The 19,362-nt window shown below is 38.6% G+C and overlaps 1 protein-coding gene across 3 annotated transcripts in view; it reads left to right on the plus strand.

Moving 5' to 3' along the window:
• PANK1 (pantothenate kinase 1) overlaps positions 1–14,684 on the plus strand; it is a 30,296-nt gene extending 15,612 nt beyond the window's left edge. For all 3 annotated transcript variants that reach the window (XM_054071676.1, XM_009570670.2, XM_054071677.1), the window contains exons 3-7: positions 2,492–2,745; positions 4,925–5,101; positions 5,506–5,629; positions 9,805–9,930; positions 10,572–14,684. In XM_054071676.1, coding sequence (XP_053927651.1) covers positions 2,492–2,745; positions 4,925–5,101; positions 5,506–5,629; positions 9,805–9,930; positions 10,572–10,631 — 741 coding nt within the window. In that variant the 3' untranslated portion in view covers positions 10,632–14,684. The remainder of the gene's footprint in view (positions 1–2,491; positions 2,746–4,924; positions 5,102–5,505; positions 5,630–9,804; positions 9,931–10,571) is intronic.
• Positions 14,685–19,362: the final 4,678 nt, after the last annotated feature.

Genomic DNA, 19,362 nt, shown 5'->3' on the forward strand with positions numbered 1-19,362 from the left:
GTAATAGGGCTTTTCTGCTTTCAGTATATCAGCTGTTAAATATAGCACAGAGCTATAAAAAGCGGAGCAAATTCTGGTATGTCTTTTATACTTGGAGGGCTGGATCTAATAAAGCTTCTACGCTTATTGCTTGAAAAGAACCTTTGATTAGTTTCTTTTGTTCTGTCCTTACAGAAGTGGTGTGTTGAGCAGAGAGTTGCTAGAAACAGGGATTTTTGTCTGTGTTTTTGCACTGATGCCAGAAGTGTTATACTCTTTGATTTGTATTGCTTGCTCATGTCTTGCCGTGTCTCTCAGTGATGCTCACCTATTTGTGAAAGTGTAGTGTGGATGAGATAAAAGCAGCTTATGATTGGGTATTCGGCTTGCAGGAAAATAGAGGTTTCAAGAGTAGGGACGATAAATTTGCTAATGACTTGTCTTTGAATAGCAGGCCTCTGCTTCATAGTGTGTTTATCTGCACATGCTCTACCTGTGTTAGATGGTGTTTGGTTATGAGCATCAACTTTATACAGTAAAATGAGGAAACTGAGACTGTACAGCACATAACATAGAGAAAGATCATGTTTAATATAGTCTTCCCTTTTTTTTAACTATCTAAGTGCAAGTGAGATTTTAACAAAATAAATCAATCTTGTAACTAGTGATGACATTGTGGGCCTAACACAATGTCCATTGTGAGAGAGTGCATGCATTTATTATGTTGATGCCTTGTATCGTATCTCTCTTGACTGGAGCATTTCCTTTCAGGCTAGTAGTGAGAAATTGCTGAAATCCAAGATTTTTGCAAAGTAGCCTTAAGATTTTTGTAACATTGCTTTGAAAACCTTTTCTCACAATTTCTGTTTATTCTTTTTATTTGCTGGCTAAATGGTTCAATTCTTTTATGCTGTGTTTATGCAATTGTTATTTGTGTAGGTGTGTGGTAACTGGGAAAATAATACAAAGGGATTGTAAAAGTTACAGGAGGAAATAGTGAAACAAGAAGAAACTTATTTCTACCTGTCTCTATTGTCCTCTGAATAACTAGATCTATACTGTGGTCTTTGAGACTGCTGGCTTGGGGTTTTTGATCTTATTTGTCTTCTGTGGTTTCCAGGATTTGAGGACTAGCAAGTATAACAAAGGGGTAGGCCCAAAGAGTAGAATGGCTTTCAGTTAGGGCAAGTTGAGGGTATTTACAAGTAGAGGGAAAAACGTAAGGGCAGAGATTTAAATAGCTCAAAAGAATGTAACCATTGGCCATGCCCCTTGGACAGAAATATCTTTCCTCTGTATAGTGACTTAATATAGCTTCCAGTTTTAAAAATAGGAGGTAGATAGCCTCATAAATCTTCTCCATTAGCTGTTATAAAACAACCTGCAATGTGCAAATGTTTGAGATCCAGCTCTGCTGTAAAACTCAGTTTTGTACCTAATACCTTGTTGCTTTTTCTGCTGGAAAGTGAAGTTAGGTAAGACCTGCTTTGCAGCTGTGAGGATGCAAATGACCTCAGAGTTTGGCCAGGCAACTTTACTGTTTTTTCTCCCTCTCCTCTCCCTAACCCAAGTCTAGGCTCAATGTCATGTGGAAAGGAGACTTTCTGCAAGTTGTCACTGTATCCTATTTCAAGAAAGGGCTGTGATTTCTAATTCTAGTAAAGAGAATGGCAAGTTTATGTGTCTGTTTAAGTACAGTAATGGGTAACCTGTGAGATCTCACAGGGAATATCCTTTTTCAAGCTCTTAAAATTGTTTTTCTGCCTTCTGTTATGATTATATTTTAATGAACATTTTGCCGAGGGTGTGGGCAGGACAGTATTTTTTATTGGATTTTTCTTATTGATTTTCACCAGACATTGGGAATACCCTATTATTCATGAGGCATATTTAAGCGCTTATCATAATTTAAAGAAATAGCTCTCTCAGATTACTGGTGATTTATAATTAAAAAAATGCAAGTCTTCAGGCATAATGCACTGCATCTTAATGCGTATTATAATAAGCATCTGCCCTTTGTTAGGCTTTAACTGAAATTTCTTGATCTTAATGCTTCTATTGAATATTTCGTTAAATTGCTGGGAAATATAGGTGGATGATCAGTTACAGCACTTCACGTTCTGAGGAATGCTGCCTTGTAGGCATGTGTCAGGTACTGTCCAAAAGCTGCAGAAGAGAGCTCCTCTTGGGATAAGGGTGAGGGGAAAGAAATTTATTGCTTCAGAATATTGAGGGGGGGGAAATGCTTCCTGCTTGTAGAGAGGAAATATCTCAAAGGCAAAGGAACTAAAAGACATTACTGTGCGGCACGTCATTGTTTTGGAAAGTACCCATTGTCAGGCAAATAGCAAACTCCTTTTATTTTGTCTTCATGCTTGGACAGATCTTTGTACTGTTTAAATAACATAATGTGTTACTATTAAAGTAACAAAGTGCTTCAGTGGAGCCTTTTGTTCTTCTCAGTATATTATATTAGGTGATGTTTGTTAATTAATTTCTTGTTCTTTTCCAGATTGCTGATCTACAGCTCCACAAACTGGATGAATTGGACTGTTTGATCCAGGGCCTCCTTTATGTTGATTCAGTTGGTTTCAATGGCCTACCAGAGTGCTATTATTTTGAAAATGCTACGGATCCTGAACAGTGCCAGAAAAAGCCTTACTGCCTTGATAATCCATATCCCATGCTGCTGGTTAACATAGGTTCAGGGGTCAGCATCCTAGCTGTGTATTCTAAGGACAACTATAAACGAGTCACTGGATCCAGGTAAATTTAATTCTATGTTCTTTTACTTTGATTTTCTTTTCTCCTAAACAATTGAACAGGTAGAACCATACAGCGTGGCCAGTTGGTACAATCCCAAATTATGCTTATCTTCTCATCTATTTTAAAAGCTGCCAGTAGCAAGGCTGGAAGAATCCTAGGATTCCTTTGGAGAGGGAGTCTACATCAGGGAAATCATTGATCCATTCAACTTTAGAGCTGCCTTAGTTTCTTCTTGGCATTCTTACCTACTTCCTATCTCTTGCTGTGAATCATTAAACTAAAGTGTCCCTGTAAGTGAGTCTTCTCTCCCCTGCTTTGATGCCCCAGAACAACCAGAGCAGTGAAAAAAACATGTTTGGGCTAAACAAAAACTTACTGCTTAGCAATTGGGATGTATCCAGGATATAGGAAAACTTTGTGGAATTACTTGCGACTACAAGATTTTGGCGGAGGAATCTCACTTGATCTTGTTTCCTTGCCAATTGTACTTTCCTTACAGATAAGTCTTTGGACTATGGGGATAAATTAAGGAATGCAAGCGTGTAAAGGCTAAAACCCAGTTTTCTGTATTCTTACTTTGTTCTTAGGGCAATTTCTGCCTGGGTCAGGTAGTACTCTCAGAAATTATTTGTAGGGTAGAGGTGAGTTGAAAGTCTCTGGCGTGTGTTCAGTAAGAGATTCAGATATGACTGCTCTGTTTAAGAATTTCGGGGTTCAGTAGTATGGATGCAGAATTTTTTTCTTAAGGCCAAAAAACAGCCAGAGGCGTATTTGTTTACTATATAGATGTAACTAAAGCAGTTTTCTGTAAGTAATATTGCTACAAGTGTGTCCATCCAGACTATTAGTAAAAACACTAATAAATCTGTTTCTCATATGTGCAAACTAAATTGATACACTTCATTTTTAGTCATCTTGTAATCTTAAAACAAAAAAGAAACAAACCAACCACCAAAACAGAAACCTAAAAAAACCCCAAACTCCTCCCAAAACAACAACCAAAGAAGCTTTTTTGAATTTGCTGTAGACCCCTTCCAGAGCTGCATTCTGGTTTTCAGTGCATGCTATGTAGTAATAGTTTCTCTTATACTGCACATGGCTGCATATGTGTTTTCTGTTGCCTTATCTAGGGCATATCTTTGCCACAGTGGTACCCATGAGCCATTTTCTGCGTACAATACAGGTGAATGCAAGTTGAGTGGAAGAGGTACCAGTTTTCTTGCAATTCTGATTGTTGAAATTTCAAGCATAGCCCTTTGGGTAACTGTAAATGTGCTTCTGATCCTTTCCACTATGAAAACATGACTGCAGTGGGTTGCTGAGTTGTTATAGATGATAAAATCAATACTGTCTTTGGATGGTGTGCAGAGTTTCCAACTGTTCAGATACTGAATATATTACAGTGCTACTAGATTTGTTCTGAAAAACTTGCCTAATAATCGAAGAACACTGACTGAATGGTGTTATTATGTGACTTCCCATGTGTTTTCATGAAGTGCAAGTGTGGTGTCTCACTGATCCTCTTGTTTACAGTGGCTCTGATTGGTGTGACTGTGATTAGTGCAAATAAACTTTATCAAGGGTTAAAAAAGAATGAGGAAGGATGTAGAGGTTAATGTGCTGAAGTTCATGTCTATTAAGACTGAAGAGTCCAAAGTAGAATTTTAATGAAATAAGTTAGCAAGCTGTTCTACACAGTCAAATACTCTCTTATAAATTTATATAGTCGGTAAATATTGTACTTCAGGCTGAGCAAGATAACAAAGTGGCTGCTCATTGCTCAGAGTTCTTGTCCTTTGGAGGGCTGAGATATTCAGGGCTAATGCTAGCCTTGCTTTGAACAGGAACAAAGCAGACTGCTTCCTGCCACTGGCTAGATGGACAAGATCTTTCTTGGCTGTCTGCCCTTGCATAGATATTTAGCTTTGATCGCTGTATGTTTTTTCATTGCTGACTTAAGTGATCTGCTGTCTAATTACTCTTTCACAAGGAAGACTTGCTAGAGTGCTACAAATAGCAAATTAACACCTGCAGTGTTGGATTGGACCAATTGTTGGTTGAAAGAGAAGTTGAAAAATATAGTTGGTACCTGTGTAGACCCTGTTGAAAACAAGAATCTGAATAGCTGTGGTTAAAAGCTGGTTCAAGCTCCTGGTCTGAAAGAACTGTGCTTTTCTAGTCTTGGAGGAGGAACATTCCTGGGCCTGTGCTGTCTGCTGACTGGCTGTGAGACGTTTGAAGAAGCATTAGAAATGGCTGCAAAAGGAGACAGCACCAATGTAGATAAGCTGGTGAAAGATATTTATGGAGGAGACTATGAGCGTTTTGGCCTTCAAGGATCTGCTGTAGCCTCAAGGTATGTGTTAATTGAGCTGTTTTTAAGGAGTTTCTTGGAAAACTTGTTGTGCATGCTGAACTAAGTACATAATCTGTGGACTATGTGCTATGTCAATGTGGAAATATTTCTCTGAATGTGTCATGTGGTTTGTCCTTAGATCTCTCACCTACTTCTTGCTCTTTTTTTTATAAACAGGTACAAGCAGTGCTTGATGTAGTTTACTTCCATTTAAATTACAGTTATTTTAGAAGTGCCTTTGCTCAATGTTCTGTCTTTCCAATGAGATTGCTTTTCACATGTTCAAATCTGTCTCAAATCTATGGATATCAAATCCAAGCAAAGCTTATTAAATGATAAAATTTCTAAAGGCTTTTAGCACTCCTAAATAACTCATATTAAAAGGAATAATCTTCCTCACACAGCTTTGGCCATATGATGAGTAAAGAAAAGAGAGATTCCATCAGTAAAGAGGACTTGGCCAGGGCTACTTTGGTCACCATCACCAACAACATAGGTTCTATTGCTCGCATGTGTGCGTTGAATGAGGTAAGATAGCATATTACTATAAGCTTAAAACCTTTAGAAATGACATAGTAAGATTATCACAGCACAAAAATGCAAATTCTGGTATAGTGGATGTGTAAGTGGCCTTGGTAAATATACATATATTTAATGTTGGATTCGAACTCTTGTGATTTGTGCTATGTGTATACTTTGATGCAAAGTGAGCTTCAAAGGCAGGCAAGAGGGAAGAAAAGTTGACTATGAAGATCTTGAGCCATTGATGCCTAGAGCTGTTCAGTGGCTTTCAGGCTGTGATACATAGATAATAACACCTTTGTAATCCAAATTAATACTCTCAATTACCTTCTAGTAATTAACGGATCTTACCAGATGACAGATTTTTCTTTGTTAAATAGTATTTTGCTTGGCTTGTTTCCATAGCATAATGTGTTCTGGCTGTGCATTGTGTGAAATATGAGATTCACTGTATTAGGTCAAAGAGGAGAAAAGTATAATTCCTTAATCCTGCCTCAGACTGCTATCAGATGCTTGTCACATTCTCTAGGTGTGATAACTATGGATAGATTGTTCTAGTCATACACCTTTCCAGCTTACAGCAGTTAAAAAAAACCCTCAAACATTTAGACGCTTGTTTTGAGCTGTAAATTGCATCCTTTACTATTCTGTGGTAACTAATCTCTTTTGTCTACCCTCAATGAATTTACCTGATTTTTTAAATATATCTTTAATAATGGTTTTAACTCCACAGCATTCTGCAGTTAGAAGAAAGTGCTTCCTTTTTTTTTTTTTTTTTTTTTTTTTTAATCAGCACCCCTCTGCCTCAGAACATGCTAACAAAACAAAACCAAAAAAACTCACCAAACAGCCATCTGGTTACTATATTGGGTTTTATCAAGCTTTTTGCTTTATGAGAAATAGGAAATAATTCATCACAAGTGCTTTTGGTGGGTTTTGGTTTTCTGAATGAACCTTTACCACATCTTCCTTTTAGTCTCTCCAAAACAGAAAGTCCTAATACTTTGTCTCCTCTCTCTCTTACGGAAGACACTCTGTGTCTCTGTCCACTGTTTCATTTTGTTTTTTTAGTGTTTTTATGCTTCTGATTTTAAGATTGAATGATCAGATCCTCATGCAGTATTCAGAGTGTGGATGCAAAATAAATTTATGTGATAGTATATTCATTCATTTCATGCTCTGAGTTCTTTTACTAACACTTCTTAATATTTTCTGTGAACATAGAGCTCTTGTTTTTTCAGAAACCATCCACAGTCTTTTCTTGAGTGGTGGTGGCTAGTTTGGAGCCATCATTTTGTCTGAATGCTGAAGTCTTTGTCTCTGCTTCCTTCCATTTTGTCATTTAACATTTTATGTTTAAACTTCATCTGCCATTTTATTCCTCATTCCCTGGATTTAAGTCTCTTCAGTATTGCTATGCTGTTCATTTTTTATTCTGCCTCTGAAGAATTTTGTATGCCAATAAGTGTTACATCTGGTGGTAATATCCCTTTCTAGAGCACTTCACAGCATGTCAAACAGCACAAGTCTCAGTGTATGCCCCTATCAAATGCCAATGATCACCTCTCTCACCTCTCCATCATGAAAATTAGCTGGGATATTATTTGGCAATTTGACTTTGAGTCAGGATGACTCTCTTTCAGTGTTCTCTTTGCTTTCAGCTTCTTTACAGTGTTGCCTTGTGGCATGGAGTTCAAGCAGCATTGTACAGGGCTATCAAAGCATGGAGAGTTGCAGCAGGGAACCACACGTGATGCATTCAGAGGAGAAATTAGGCTACTAATGAAACTAATGCTTCTGAGTCATTGTGGAAAGGTTCCTAACATCTTTGTTTTGTGGGCAGCCTTACTGAAGAACTGGACATGATCCGTAGAATTCTGGGGAGAAACGTGGGTTGATGCGTAAAGTATTCGTCATTTCCCAGGCAATGTCAAAGTAGAATTTCTCCAACAGAAGTAAATTTATTCTGTAGATTTAGAGTCAAAAAAACCTCATTTATTAGCTTTGCATGTTATTAAAGAAAGATTTATGACATTGCAAGTCAGCTAATTGCCGGATAACTTGCTCACGGGGGAAAGAAGTAATGCTGTCGTTCTGCTAAATAATCTAGATACCTAAATTGCCTTTGGGAGATAAAGCTCTGACTCTCATTGAGCTTGATGAATGAAATGACCAAATAAGAACTTAGAAAAAGTTGAATACCATGTATTTTTTAGTGGAGTTTGTGTGTAGTACATTAGGGTTGTGGTGAAGCTCACTCTTAGGTTCTTTGACAAAATCCATTTATACCCTGTAGCATGAGTTTTGGTAAGTTTGGGTGTTTTATTTCCTTCCCCCACCTCCCCTCCCCCCCATGATTGCAGATGTAATATTGTGTTGAAAATTACTTGCATATGTGCAGGAAAAAAATGAGAGTGGGGAATAAATTAAATATTCTGTCTGCAGAACTTCAAAGCAAAGTTTGCTTGCGCAAAGTTGGCAGTAGGGTAGAAAAATTCCATGGTCTGGAACCATTTGGCTACACATCATTTGAAACAGTCTGTCCTAGGCACAGCAGAACTACATAAAGGAATCAGTCTCTGGTTTATACTTTTCCTACTAGTGGAACATGTTGTATCTGAATAAGGCTCCTTGTGAAAATATGTGCATAATTTTTGTATTGCATCTTTGGTTAAATTAAATTGGCAAATATGTGTGTGTATATATATATATATATATACACACTATATAAACTATATTGAAGCTATACTATAGCTTTCTAACACTGGGTAGCTGAACAATTTAGCAAGACTCCACAGAGTGGAAGAGTGTGAGTCTTTTCCAGGATGTTGTAATTCGATTAGCTTAAGTAAGCATTTCATCACCATCCCTTCCTCAGTTCAAGACTTCTGTCTTTTGCCTTTGAATATTTCAGCAGTGAACAATTTAAAAGTGAATTGGCAAGGATCCCATAAGAGATAAAAGTAGGATTTCTTTGTTGTCTGACTTCTGAAAAATGCTAAAGCTGGTTTTAGTTCAATTCAAAAATCTAGGAAAATTTACATCTTTTAACATAACTTTTATCTTTGTCAAGGCAAGGGATATTGGTAAAGGAAATTGATAGGAGATCTGCATGTTGATATACACCCTGCTATGCTAGTAGATATGACTAATATTTTTAGTTTTAAAATTCTCAGCAATTTTTATACTCAGGTAGATACTGCTTGCTTGGAATTCTGGTAACAGTAGGTTTATGTGTATATTCAGCAAAAAAAATCTCATGAAAATGAAATTCAAATGTAGATTATAATCAGTTTGATGGTATTGCATTACAGGAAATTAATTAGTTACCTGTTTGTCTCTGCTTTGTCGGAAATTACTTCAGGGACAAAATTTTAGACCAATTTTAGACTATGGTGAACACCATATGGTACACCAGTTCAAATTGCAAGTCTGTTTTTTGCATAACAGACAAAAATAGGCTTGGTAGGATCATTATGGGTGTTGTTTTAAGTACCAGGGCTGCCTCTTACATGCACACAAGAAAGGATAATGTGGCTTTCTCACTGACAGTGTAGTGCTGATTGTTGTAACATCTGAAGCTTCTATATGAAAACGGAGTTTAATTGAGCTCTGAAACAAAGGAATGCAGTGCATGTCAAGTATCGTGCTTTCCATCTTCTGCTCGCTTTTTGGAAATGGAATCGCAGTCCAGATAATAGTGAAAGATGCTTCTTCCCATCTCTAACATAATCCTTCTCAAGATACCCATCAGAGGTTCTCCATCTGGATTTCATAATCTTAGTGATCTCAAAAAAAGTTGCATCATTTAATAAGCAAGGGGAAAAGATGTCTTCAGTGCAGCAATGTCATGTACAATGAAAAAACCCAGCAAACCAACAACAAAAAAACCCCACTCGTCCTGTTCAAGTTTGGAAGGTCTTGGGCTTTTAAGCGAATATTTGCCATCCATGATATCTGCTTCTCACTTTCTTTGGAATTAAACTTTTTTTTTTTTTTCTTGCAACATCTCTACTCAGCAGTCAGTAACTGCTACTGTTTTTTAACTTTTCATTCTGGAGAATTCTAATGTAACTCAAAATTCCCATTTAACTTCATAGTGGAGGCAGAAGTATGTGTTGGATGATGCAAATAATGTAGCTGAATGTAATTTTTGGTGATTTGCTTTCCGATTTTTACAGAATATCGACAAGGTGGTATTTGTTGGCAACTTTCTCAGAATTAATATGATTTCTATGAAGGTGTTAGCATATGCTATGGATTATTGGTCCAAGGGACAGCTGAAAGCTCTGTTTTTGGAACATGAGGTAAGGAAATTCACGTTGAGCTTATTTATGTTTGTAAGTACAGGAATGTTGCTAGTCTTGACTTGGTGAAGTTAAAAGGGAGCATTTTGATGCCATTGCTTTGAAGTGAATGCACAAACTAAGTTGTGCATAGAAATAACTTGATCACAAATTCATTTGAAAATACCCCTTGTAAGCTCCCCGGCTTGATCACTAATCTTGTGGTATTTGTTGCTAAACGTTCCACATACCTTATTTTTTGACCCTAAGTGCCAAGAATGTTCATTCGTGTGGTCTAGTATATAAACCTCAACTAGAATTAATTTTTGTAAGCATAATTTTGAGGTGATTGTCAGATGGATGTGTTCAAAATGGAAACTGCCCAGCCTCAATAAAGCATCATTACAGTGGTTCTGTAATTTCTTCCTTTTTTGACAATTTTGGAAAACTGTTCTAAGATTTCTCCCAGTATAAGGTCCTTTTTTGGACTTAAGCAAGGTCATATTAATCAATTCAGATACAGCAAATACTTGGCCCAGCAGGGCTGATCTTATAAGAAAGGTTTCTTAATTGCTGTAACAGAACTGAAGACTTCACATGCTCATTCTTATTTCTTATTTTGGAATGTGATTGGTTTTGTTTTGCTTTTGCCTTATTTAAAGGGTTATTTTGGAGCTGTTGGGGCTCTACTTGAATTGCTTAAAATGACAGATGATCAGTGATGAAGCTGTCCGAAGAGATTCCTACTGCAGATGCTGCTGGATAAGACTGAAAGCCACTACAAGGATGGAAATGAAGCCATTATGGTAGTTCTACCTGCTGGATTTGTAAATAATTTAAAATCCTTTTAGCTGATCTTTAACCTTCCGGGTTTTGAGCTTATACTTCAGAATTCATACTGGGAATAACGACATTTTTTTTTCCTGTACACTGTATTTTTTAGGGGAAAAATGTGCAAAGTGGCCAAACAGACAGATTTTATGGATTTATTTTAAGTAGTAGATACTGTTTAATGTAGGACCTGTGATATGAGGCATCTGCTTTTCTTCTGGGGTTTACTGATTAGTGTGGTAATTTTAACTTCATTTAGTAATTACTCTAGGAGATTTTTTTTATCTTATTTTCATGACGTTTCATGATTTTGTTCTTGGTTTCAAATGAAACTGCAAAGCTGATGCATTTTACTGTGAAAACTAGTAATTGATTTTTTGCCTTTCCTCATTAGATGAGACACTTTATTTAACACCCCTCGCCCCTCTCCCCAGTCCTCCCCAAAAAAAGTCCAAGCTTTCTGTGACTACATGGGTTTCTTGGTAAGGCTGCAAAAGAACTTGGTGTGGGGACAAAGGGTTTAAGACTGTAATTTTTCATTAGTCATGCATTGCAACAGGAACAGTCTGCTAGCTGGTTTTGCAGGTTTAATTCTTCTCTATATTAAAAATTTCAAACAAGATGTGAACTAAAATTCTAGTCATTGGCTTGACACTAAAATGAAATCCTGTTTCTGTTGAAAATCTCTGATCTGTATGAAGAGCTCTGTAGTACAGATGTTATTTACATGGTACATACTTGGTGTCATATGACAAAGGGAGGAGATTTGTTTTCATTTATTTGAAGACTTTTCTGTAGTCTGCAATTTTTAACTTGATTAATTGAAAACAACTGATAACTGCTTTATTCAAAGCCCAGTTTCTAAAAGTAAAAAAATACTGACTTGTGTTTTCTGGTTTTAAGCTGATGTTAACTTTCCCTCCAGGACACTAAGATTTGAGTGTTTATTCCAATGCAGTGTTTTCTGCTTTTTTTTTTTTTATTTTGGACCTTTCTAGACTTTTTGTCCAGTTAAATTGATACCCCTTTGAAATCTATGTATTTAGGTTGCTGCGTAGCATATATAAACTTGCTTTTCTTGGACACCATGAGGACTCGCAAATCAGGGGCTGAAAACCAGTCTGTATATTATTTTGTTTTTCAAAGCTCTATGTGATGTCACATAACATAAAGGGCTCATCGGAGGGACAATATACAATTCAGACACAGGTGTTAACTAATATATTTTTGGAAGGGGGTTTATTTCATTTTTTAATAGTCACTAATTTCTGTATCTCCGAAATGTTGAAATAAAATCATATTAACTGAAGTGTTAACTTGTCTAATGGAAAAAGACCACTACCGTTTTAATGATTTTAATGTATCTGTAGAATTAATTTCCTGACCTGAAATCAATGATGTGAAATACAGAACCCTGTTTTGTGACATGTATGACTAGTTATTTCCCTGCTAATTCTTTGGCTCGTAACAGTTTTTTTACTCTTTGTTATGTTGCTTTAGTCTTCAAAGCTTTTTGCCTGCTTGGAGTTAACTTTTCCATAGGCTAAGCTGTAAAATACAATGCGAGACAATTGGTGTGTTGTCGTTGATATTTCATGTAATATTGAGTTCGAGATAAGTAAGAATAGTTCTTCTCTGATTTTTCATGAACAAAAGGAACCTTTGGTGAAGCTCGTTTCCTAAGTTTTCCCTGCAACTAAAGATTGGTTTCTATGTTGTTGTTTAGGGTTTTTTTAAGGAAGACTTCAGAATGTTGAGGTAATTGCACTTCCCACAATAAACAGTAGAGGGAAGTATAGCATCGACAATGGAAACAACTTTGCTAAAGCCATGGAACTTGGTGCAGTTTGTGGGGTGGGGTGGTTTGTTTCAGAGAAAGATTCACTCATTTTCTCTCTGGTCATCTTTTGAAGAGAATTTGATATGGGAATATCTATCACTTACGTGGTCTTGCTTTCTTAGCATTTTACAGTTAGATGAAGGAAGAATAGCATATTAAGTAAACAAATACGAAATAGCACTTATATAAAAACAATAGCACTTCAAATAAAAAATTTGAAACCCTGAGAAAGTCATTCAGGAAAATATGTATGGACTCTGCAAGATGCACAAACTGAGGCTGTGCAGTTGAAGAAGGAAGGCACAATTTTGGTAGTCCAAGTATTAGCTATAAGATTCCAAAGACTGTCAGGTAAGTTGATCACAGCAGTTCTAAGAGAAGCACAAAATAAAATTTTAACTTGAGTGCTAATTTAAATTGTAAAATGCTTAATAGGTAAGTTGCTGTACTTAAAATACTCTGAAGTGTATGCTACACAAATGACTACATTTAGGAAAAATATTAGCAAACTGAATTAATAAGATGGAGAAATAAGGTATGAGAAATCACTGAGTTAGAGAAATTAGAGGAGCCTGTTAGAGTGGAAAATGATGATGCGAGTTAAATTTTTCCTTCCCTGAGGGAGAAAAGCCTACTGCAAAAGTATTTTTGTTACCTTGAAATCTACAGTTAACTACTTTTTTCCTCCTTCCCGACCAGCACCATCATATGAATATGCTAGTACTGTAATTTGCTGCTTTACCTTTAGACTTCGCCTTCACTAATCCCAGCTTTTGTCTTCCTCCAATGTACCTTCCCCACGATTAAAGTAGGGGACGAATGACATTGTGATTGATTTCTAGCACTGTTCCAATATCTCTGCTGTAGGGGAGCACTTCATGGCTGCTCTGTGAGCATCTCTGTTGTCTTAAATTTTTCTGATTGTTTTTTGTATCCAGTTGCTGTCTACAGTCATCTGATGCGAGGTTTTTTTGCCCTGGTTCATCATCCAGAGGTATCTAAAAAGTCTAACTGTTCCAACAGTTCCATTTCCTCCTTATGTTGGGGATTCCAGAACTGAACATAGTGTTCCAGGTGAGGTCTTCCAAGAGTGGGCAGAACTGCTTCCCTCACCATGCTGTCACCCTTCTTCTGATGCAGCCCACGATACACGGTTGGCCATCTCATGTTGAGCTTCTCATCCACCAGCACCCCCAAGTCTTTTTCTGCAGGGCTGCTCTCAGTCACGTTGTCCCCCATCCTGTATTGAAACCACAGATTGCCCTGACCCAGGTGAAGAACCTTGCACTTGACCTTGTTGAACCCACGAGGTTCACACAGGCCCACTCCTCCAGCTTGTCCAAGTCCCTCTGGATGACATCCCATCCTTATGGTGTGGCAACTGCACCACTCAACTTGGTGTCATATGCAAATTTGCTGAGTATGTGTGCTCGATCTCACTGCCTAAACCATTGAAAATATTAAACAGCAGTGGTCCCAGTATGGATGTCTGAGGGACACCGCTTGTCACGGATCTCCATCCGGACATCAAGCGATTGACCACTACTCTCTAGATGTGACCGTCCAACCAATTCCTTATCCACCGAACAGTCCACCCACCAAATTTACATCCATCTCCAATTTACAGAGAAGCTTGTAGGGGACCATGTCAAAGGCTTTACAAAAGTCCAGATAGATCACATCCCTTGCTTTTCCTGTGTCCACCAATGTGCTCACCCCATCATAGAAAGCCACCAGGTTGCTCAGGTAGGACCTACCTTTGGTGAAGCCATGCTGGCTGTCTCAAATCACCTCCGTATCCTCCATGTGCTTCAGCATAGCTTCTAGGAGGATTCGCTCCATGATCTTCCCAGGCACAGAGGTGAAGCTGACAGGTTGGTAGTTCCTAGGTTCTTCCTTTCTACCCTTTTTAAAAATGGGCACAATGTTTCCCTTCTTCCAGTCACCAGGGACTTCTCCTGATTGCCATGACTTTTCAAATATCATGGAGAGTGGCTTGGCAACCACATGAGCCAGTTCCCTCAGGACTCCGGGATGCATCTCATCAGGTCCCATAGACTTATATGTGTTCGGGTTCTTCAGGTGGTCACGAATCTGATCTTTCCCCACAGCTTTATCCCCCTGGTCCCTATCATGTCCATAGGTAAACCTTTACTATAACTGGGTAAAACTGGAATTTTGAGCAAGTGAAGCTCTGCACTACCATCTGAGATTTGTATTGAAAACCTGGAAGTAAAAAGATCCTTGGATGTTTTTGTTTTGGGAATGGTTAGGGTGAAGACACAGGCTTCCCTAAGAAAGATCAGTGAGTTTGCAGATTTAGTATGGATTCAAAGCACTTTTTTTTTTTTTATGAATTGATGAGATCCCTTACCAAGGTAGGCAGTGTTAATCTAGCTTTTCTTTCTGAAGTATGTTAAGGTAACTTTCAAAGTAAGCTGGAGCAGAATCAGTGGGATTCCTTGCTCTCAACTGTGACAGTTTGTGCCAAGGTTGGCTGCTTCTGGACTTCAGGCACATGCTGCTCTCCTCATTTGTTCTTGTTGAAACACATGCTGCGCTCCTCATTCTCCACCTCCTGCTGAGAAACCCCATTTTTTAATGGTTATGACAAAAAGTTTAATTAAGTCCTGTAAGAAGAAGGGTCTGTGCTTTAAATTAAAGGTTCTGGACTGTTATTGGGGAAAAGTTGCTAATGCTGGCTGAAGAGTGAGAGATGACATGGGGTATTTACTTGATCAGGTTTGATAGAGAAGACTAACATGGGGTGCATGGGGACAGTACAAGAATCTGACTTCTAGGAGGAGTGGGGTGTTGGCAGTGCATTCCAACCTCAGCAAAGCTGTCCTGGTGTTTCACTGTTATCAGCGCTTATGTTCCCATTATACTGTCACAAGATACTTGCAAGTGATTTTTGGCAGGACACAGCAGAATTTTAGAGATGAGAAAACCATATGGGGTTGAACTGGTGACAAAATAAACATACATGATTATTTCCAGTTGGATGAGCACTTCTAATGGGATCTGTTTTTAAAGTACAAGGTGTCTTTGAATTTGGGATGAAATGAAATACAGGCTATGAGAAAGACCGCAGTCTGGTTTGTGGCTTGCTACCTCTAAGTACCTGGGAGGTAGAGGACATCTGATCTGTAGGATGTCCTGGAAAATAAATGCTTGTTTAAACCTAAAAACTTAATCCAGTTTCTGATTCTTTTAAGTATTATTGGTGCTGACTGGAACTTACTAATTGCATGATTATTAGTGTACTTGAAGGGAAGAAAAAAAGAAGAGATGTTGGGACTGCAATAAGAGTCTGCGCTTCAAATCTTTCCCAACTGCATCCCTTCCTACCCCTCTTCCCCCCTAAAATAAATTGTGGTCTCAGGGGCTGAGATTCACTTCAAGCAAGAGGACGTGCTGGCACTTGGAGAGGTGGACAAGAAATGAGTAACAAAAGCTGAGGCTCACAAGGTGGGGAGTGACTGCGCCTGGGAGAGGGGCATAGCAACATCTTTAGATGTTTCTGGGGGGGTTACATGGACCAGGTGGAATGGCACTGCAAGGTAAGCAACAAATTAGTTCTTCGCTAGTGCAGCCAGTGAGAGGTGGGTGGTAGAGGTGGAGAGATCAGGTTGTTCGACAGAATGGCGGGCAGCATGTTGTCCTCATCCAGGCGAAAGAAGGGTGTGGCTGGGCGGTCGTCAGCTAAAGCAGTTAATGGTTATTACTTGGGTCAAACACCCCTGTGTAAGGTGCCTGGCTACCTGTGCTGAAGGCTAGATGTAGATGTGCTCTCTAGTGCAGGCGGTAGCCTGGTCTCAAACATGGGTTGTCTCAGTACGTGTGACATACAGCAGGGAATGTACTGGCCCGCAAATGATTTTTTTTTTTCTTTTTTTTTATCACATGAAAATCAGTTGCATCGTATTGGCAGAAGCACAGCTCTTTTCTGCTGGCCTTGAGCAATTTGTTGCGCGCAGCTGTGTAAAGCAGCTGGTTGCAGGAAGGGGTCAGCAGTCTCCTGCAGCTTCCCCTGAGGTAAAGCCTAAGCTGCTGACAAATGGGAGGGTGGTGCAGCCAGTGGAGACCCCAGAGCAGACCTTTGGTCTGGTTCGTTTCTAGGCGCTGAATATGCAACTATGAAGTACCAACTTCAAGGTATGATTTAAGGCAATGAAAAAGGGCAAGCAGCCTGAAATAGCATTATGTTGTACTTAAACCAGCAATGTGTCACTCCTTGTTCATAAGTGGTTTTGCTATTTTGTTGTGTTGATCAGGGCACTTCCAGCTTCAGAAGTGTTTTTCCAAGTTGACAGTTTCACTGTTTTTCAGGTTTGTGGATGGATGACCTATCCACCTCTCTGCAAACTTAATTTTGTTTGAGAAAATCTGAACATTGTGTCTAGTGCAAAGCAGAAGTTACCCTTTAATAAATGCTATGATGTACCAAAGCACCCTTGGCGATGTGTGTACAGAGTTGTCTACCTCTTTTGCTGAGATCTCCATTTATGCCCATCCATGAGGATGTAGCCTCGGCTAAACATGTTTACCACGTTCTCTCATAATATGTTAGAATTATTCTTTTTTTCCAAGTGGCATATTTTTCGTTTAAACTCTTTTGTGAGAGGTACTTTCACTTGCCAAGGGAATGCATGTTCTCTGCTACCTGAAAGCAGTGAGGAAAAATGCAAAGAGCAAGACCGAGCCTCGTCCAGAGCAGCCACTGGTTTGATAATGCAGAAGGTTATTGCAACAGAGGCATCAATGCTACAAGCAATAGGAGGGTGTGGCCACTGGTATGTTGAGACTTCACTGGGGTTTTTTGTTGCATTCATATGTGTTATCCAGTTGCACAAAATAAAATAGCTGGTCTCAGCTTTTAAGATTTGAGTTCCTACTGCTAGGGTGGGTGAAAGTGGGTATGCGTCTGCCAGTAAGGATGAGAAATTAAGCCTCAAGCCCACAGGAAAAATATGTTTATGAAAATATTCTTTCGTACAAGTCTTTATCACAGTTGCATCAGCTGGGAGACTGAAATTGAGGTATTCTTGTGTAAATCAGTAAATCATTACCAACCTGCAGATGCAATACTGGGGTGACATAGTAGTGTTTTTATCTACTCTGCTGAATCTGTCCCCTCTGTCCTCCCTCTTACTTTACCGCATTGATACTCTCATTGCGGGCATACCCTTAGCCCAGTGTGCAGCTAAGGCAGCACAGTCAACGTGCTCTGTGAATTTATGTGAAATGCTGTGGCACAATGCGGGCAATGAGAAGCTTCTCCTCTGAAAAGGCTGCATTGTCAACCTTCACTTGGAGATGGAGATAAAAAAATTACAGTTGGAATAGATTTGAACAGTGAGAAAGCTCTTGTATTTGCAAGTTATGTTTACTCTTTTTATATTTTTTTAAAATGAACTGTAAAGCAATGCACAATAATTTAAAAAAAAAAAAAAAAAACTAAATGAAGACATTTCCCATTTCCAAAGCTGGCTGGGTAAATGAATCAGAAAATGCTGAATATACTTAAAAGAAGTTTTAGTTCCTTTTAGCAGAATTGTTTTGATTTTTGAGCAACCTCATCCCTAGTGTTATTTGAATAAGGAAACAAATACATGCTGTTCCTATGTCCTAAGCATGGAGCGTGCTGTTACCCAGCTTGCATTCACCATATTGCACTTGGCTACAGAAGGCTGTACACAAAAAATATCCAGAAGTATTTACAAGATAAGCCAAAACACTCCCAAATTTCTCAGTGTTTTAGTCATTTCTTTTCTTAGCTTAGAAAGTAAGTTATCACTTCTCTTCAAATACAGGAGGTTTGAAGTCTCCTCTCCAGCAGATTTGTCTGTGCAGTGTGGCAGCTCCCTATGCATCACTGGTTTGCCTCTTCTTTGACAGGGGAAGAGTGGTGTAAGGGGAACTAAAACTGCTTTCTGGTGATGGATGCGGACTGACCTTAACCCATCTCACGCTAAGGCTGCTGTTCTATAGGTAGAGGAGAAAATATACAGGAACTGAATTTTCATAAGAGTCTTCTCTCCCTTTCACCCCTTGCTCACATCATGTGAGAAACTGCATCAAAAAAAAAAAAAAAAAAAGCAGAAAAGAAGAGGCACCAACCCCTGAAAAGGAGTTTACTTTCTATTCATGGGAAGAATCATCCAGGTCAGCCTAACTTTTGTCAGGAAGACTTCTTTTTTTTTCAATTTGTCATTTTTTTTTCTCCACTATTAGGAGCATGATTTTTAACTTGCTGGAATTATAAATGCCTTTATTAGTTCAGGAGCAAAAGAGCTGTTACTAGTGCCACTCTGTGGATTCCACTTACTGCTGGTATGAAATCATTGCAGAAGTCTGTCTTTGCAGTATATGAAGGTTGTTGGGCTTGGCTTTATTCACAAGAGTAAGAGAAGAACTGACTTTTCCTTTTCTAACCTCTTTGCCCTACAGACATGTTGGAGGCAAGAAAGGTAATTTTGAGTCAGTCCCTTTTCACCTCTAACCTTTTCACTTCCCCTGCTGTGCTAGGAAGGTGATGCTGTGTGACTGGCGACTGAGTGATTGGGACTTGTGACCACACACACACACAAAAGCTGAATATATAAACATCGGAGAACTGCTTTTGAAACCAAACAAGCAAAACAACTTAATTAGTATAATATTACTCAGGCTTGAATCAATGAAGACGCCAGTTTCTGTCACCAGTCATGAAAGTAGCAGTGTTAGTCTTACAGCAATTAAGTTGTAGAAACTACCATTCCATGTCTCTCTACTGCTTT

This window comes from Cuculus canorus, chromosome 7, assembly GCF_017976375.1.
Source record: "Cuculus canorus isolate bCucCan1 chromosome 7, bCucCan1.pri, whole genome shotgun sequence".
NCBI classification, from domain to species: domain Eukaryota; kingdom Metazoa; phylum Chordata; class Aves; order Cuculiformes; family Cuculidae; genus Cuculus; species Cuculus canorus.